Raw genomic sequence first — 3,865 nt, 5'->3', positions numbered from 1 at the left:
TTGTTGTCGCTGGTCCTTCATTGTAAGACCCCTTATGACCTTGTGGAGTCACTGGGTTGCTGTCTCATGGCCCAGTGAGAGAAAGGAAGAGGGAAAGCTACAGGAGGTGTCCCTTTTGTGGGCATCACACCGCTGGAAAGAGGTGAGAAGGGAACCAACACATCTCCCATGTCACCAGGGCCTCCTTCTACATGCTCCTTGTCTACCAGTTTCTCCAGAGCTTCCCTCTTGCTGGGAACCCGTTCCCTAACAGTGACTGAACTGGGCTCCGGACACCCAGATCCCTCTGTGGTAAGCTGGACCCCCTTAACCTTTCCTTGGTCATTCCCTTTCCCTTAGTCAATGATGCCGTGCAAGATATGGAAGAGCCAAGTCCCAGCCCGCACCCTCCCAGGAAGACTCCAGACCTTCCAGATCTTTGCGTGAAGGCACCAAGGTCTTGGAATTCTCCCCTTTCAGAAATCCCAGCAGTTGAAGAAAAAAAGCTCCCACAGGAGATCAGTTGTCCTCGTGTCCCATTAACCTTAATCTATGGGGAAGCGTCTTAGGTCTCACCCTACTTGGCCCTCTGCATGGTGGGATGAGGAGCAGAAGAAGAGGTGGCCTAAGTGGGTTAGAAAAGCCCCTGTGCTGCACCAATCGTGGACAAGACCAACTTGCCTGTCCTACACAGCACAACCACCAAACCAGGTTGGGTGAGACCCCACCAAACTAGGTTAGGTGGGATCTGCTGGGAGCTTCGGGAAGTTGTTTCGGCAAATTCCACGCGAGCCCATGGGTAGCCGTGGCAAACGAAACCACGTGTTTCATCTCTCGGGAAAGGTGCTGCAGTCTCTCTTGTCAAATAATGTGTTTCACCCAAATGTGTCATTGGTTGTGCCCCTTCCAGAGCATTTCCCCTTGCGTTGGTGGCAACGGCCACCATGGGAACAGCCTCTCCCACATCAGGAAGGAAAAACTGCAGCTGGCAAAGACCAGGCCTCCATGTGAGAGGTGGGGCTCAGCATCCCCCAAAAGGCAAGGACCTCGTGGCGAGCCCACCAGAGTGGCACCAGGGCTTTGACCATCCCTGCCTGTGCCTACAGGTCTGTGTCCTTCAGAGCTACGAGTGCTCCAGGCTCTGGGGCTCCCTGGTCCCCTCTGCCACGTTCACGAAGGCGCCGCAGGGATTTGGGCTCCGGGAGCAAAACTTAAATCCCGGGCTCCCACCTCCGGCCTCATCTCACCCTCACCCCGGCGCTGGCCGCGTGTCAGTCGGGTGTTTTCCAGGAGCTTATGTAGTTTTTTTGGAAACGTTTCCAGGGTAGGAGATGTGCCGGAGGGGCCAAACACTCATCTCACAAAAAGCTTTCTGATAGGGGAGAGGTGCCGGCGGCGGCGGCCAGGATTATTATTATTTTTTTTTTTTTCCTATAGAGCGGAGAGCGGGGTGGAGAGCAAGAAAGGGCACTGAAAAAAAATATAATAAAATAATAAAAAAATAAAAATATCTTAAATAAACCCAGCGAGTGCAGGACATGGCTACGGCGACGTTATGCAAAGAGCCGTACACATCTGGAAGAAGTTACCGCGCACGGCAACCGAAGCAGAGTCTAAACAAGTGCAAGACGTTACCACATGGATGTCTGTGAAAGGGAGGGGTTTGGGAAAGGAAAAGAGCCGGGAAGGTGGGATGGAGACGGAGCAACCCCGGGGAGCTCCGAGGACACCCCCAACCCCGCTGTGGCGCGGCTGATGCCCTTCGGAGCCATCGTGTTTCTCCGCTTTTAGGGGTGGTAGAAGGGAATTCGTTTGCCCTTCACGTTTTGGAGGGCGTCTGCACGAATGGTGAGGGCAGAAGTGGGGTTCGGAGGTGGTCACCATCACCATGAGCCCCGGTTGGGTGACTCGGGGGTCTTCTCCTGCCCCGGTGGAGCCCAGCGCCGACGGGCAAAGCCTGTGCCGGTGTCGGAGGCGTGGGAGCACTGTGGGACCCTACACGGTACCCCCCCTCGGACACCCTGGGGCTGCTCTGGCTTTGCCCCCCTGGTCCCCAGAAGAGGGATTTGGGGGGACCCGGCTCCCAGCTGAGCTTGGGGGGCGTTGGGATGCTACAGCCCCCCTCCCCCAGCCCTGGTGTTAGGGGGATCCAAGCAGAGCCGGGGGCAAAATAATGGAGCCTGCTTTTTTTGGGGGGGTGGGGACTGGCTGTGCCCCCCGCTGGAGCCCGGGGTGGGATTTATGGGGAGTCCCACCAGACCCTTCTCCTAAAACCAAACGTGCCTTAACCCCCCACTAAGCCCCCTCAAATCTGCCGGGGGGGGAGGGGGGGGAGCTTCCTCCGCGGGAAAGCGCTCCAAAAATCCCCTTTTTTTAACAAAACCGGTTACCCCACGCCTCCCCAAATTGAGATTTTTATATGCCAAAAAGCCTTTTTTGCCACCTTTTTTTTTTTTTTTTTAAGGAGGGGGAGGGGGGGAAACTTCCACGTGCCTCAGTTTCCCCCAGTGGGGCACAGCGTTGTTGGTGGGGGGGGGACGCCGTGCGGCAGAGGCGGCTGTAACGCGGCGATGGGTGTGTGTGTGTGTGTGTGTGTGTGTGTGTGTGTGTGTGTGAGGGGGGTGTCACGCGTGGGAAGGGGGTGTGTGTGTGTGGAGGGGGGTGTCACGCGTGGGAAGGGAGGGTGTGTGTGTGTGTGTGTGTGTGTGTGTGTGTGTGTGTGTGTGTGTGTGTGTGTGTGTGTGTGTGTGTGTGTGTGTGTGTGGAGGGGGGTGTCACGCGTGGGAAGGGGGGGACCGGCCACGCGTGGGCGGTGCGGCGGCGGCGGGAGCCTGTCCCTTTAAAGGGGCAGCGGCGGCCCCATCTGATGCGGCGGCTCCAATCAGCGGCCCCCGGGGCTCTTGGCAGCCGGAGCCGCCGCCGCTCCGCATTCCTCCGTCTTCCTAAAAGGGGTTTAACATGGCGATGGGCAGGATGAGGTGAAGAAGAGGAGAAGGAAAAGGAGGGGAGGGGAAAGGAGGAAAAAAAAAAAAAAAAATAAAAAAAAAAAAGAAAAAAATTATTAAAAAAAAAAAAAAGAAAAAAGGGGGTGGAGAGGAAAAAAAAAAAAAAAAGGAAAAAAAAAAAAAAAACCAAACCAAACAGGGACGGGGGATGCTGGCAGCGGCGGCGCGGTAATTTCCTCTCCTTTCCTCTCCCCCCTCAACCCTCTCCCCCCCCCCCCGGCAAAAGGCGCAAAAAAAAAAAAAAGCCAAAAAAAAAAAAAAAAAGCCAGCCGAAAAAAAAAAGGGGGGGGGAGAAGAAAGAAGAAGGAGGAAAAAGAAGAAAAAAAAAAAAAAAAAAAGCAACCAACCCAGCAAACCACCCAACCCAACATTTCTTTTTTTTTCATGGAGAGCAAAAACCCCCGGCAAGCGGAGGAGGACCGGGACTCCTTTGCGCGGAGACCTTTGCATCAAAATGGTAGAGTGGTAGAGCTTCCAACCCCCCCTAACCCCCCCCTTCCCCTTTTCCTTTTCCTTTTTCTCCTCTTTTTTTTTTTTTTTTTTCCATTTTCCCTTTCCCTTCCCCGCCCCCCCCTTCTCCCCCCCCCCCCCCCCTCCCCCCGGGGCTTTGCTGACTTCGCAAAGGCCTCCGAAACTTGCCCAAATCCGTGCAAGGGCGGTGGAGGTGGAGGGGGGGGGGGGGTTTGCATGGGCGAGCATGCTGCATCGGGGGGGGGGGGGGGCTGCATGGGGACCCCCCCTTGTGCGGGGAGTGGGGGGGAAGGTTTTGCATTTGGTCCAAATTACACCCCACCCCCCCCCCCAAAAAAATCCCCCCCGCCGCCCCTTCCCGAAGAGGGGTGCGGGGGGGCCCTGAGGGGTGATGGGGGGGGCTTTAGGGG

General features: G+C 56.1%; 1 protein-coding gene across 1 annotated transcript in view; it reads left to right on the top strand.

Annotated features, from left to right (window-relative positions):
- Window positions 1–2,868: 2,868 nt before the first annotated feature.
- ZBTB47 (zinc finger and BTB domain containing 47) overlaps window positions 2,869–3,865 on the top strand; it is a 23,645-nt gene continuing 22,648 nt past the window's right edge. Inside the window, exon 1 of the mRNA XM_082479606.1 lies at window positions 2,869–3,441. Coding sequence (XP_082335732.1) covers window positions 3,439–3,441 — 3 coding nt within the window. The 5' untranslated portion in view covers window positions 2,869–3,438. The remainder of the gene's footprint in view (window positions 3,442–3,865) is intronic.

This window comes from Vanellus vanellus, assembly GCF_965231255.1.
Source record: "Vanellus vanellus genome assembly, chromosome: 2".
Lineage (NCBI taxonomy): Eukaryota > Metazoa > Chordata > Aves > Charadriiformes > Charadriidae > Vanellus > Vanellus vanellus.
Note: the sequence above shows the minus strand (reverse complement) of the source record. Positions and strands in the feature narration are given on the sequence as shown.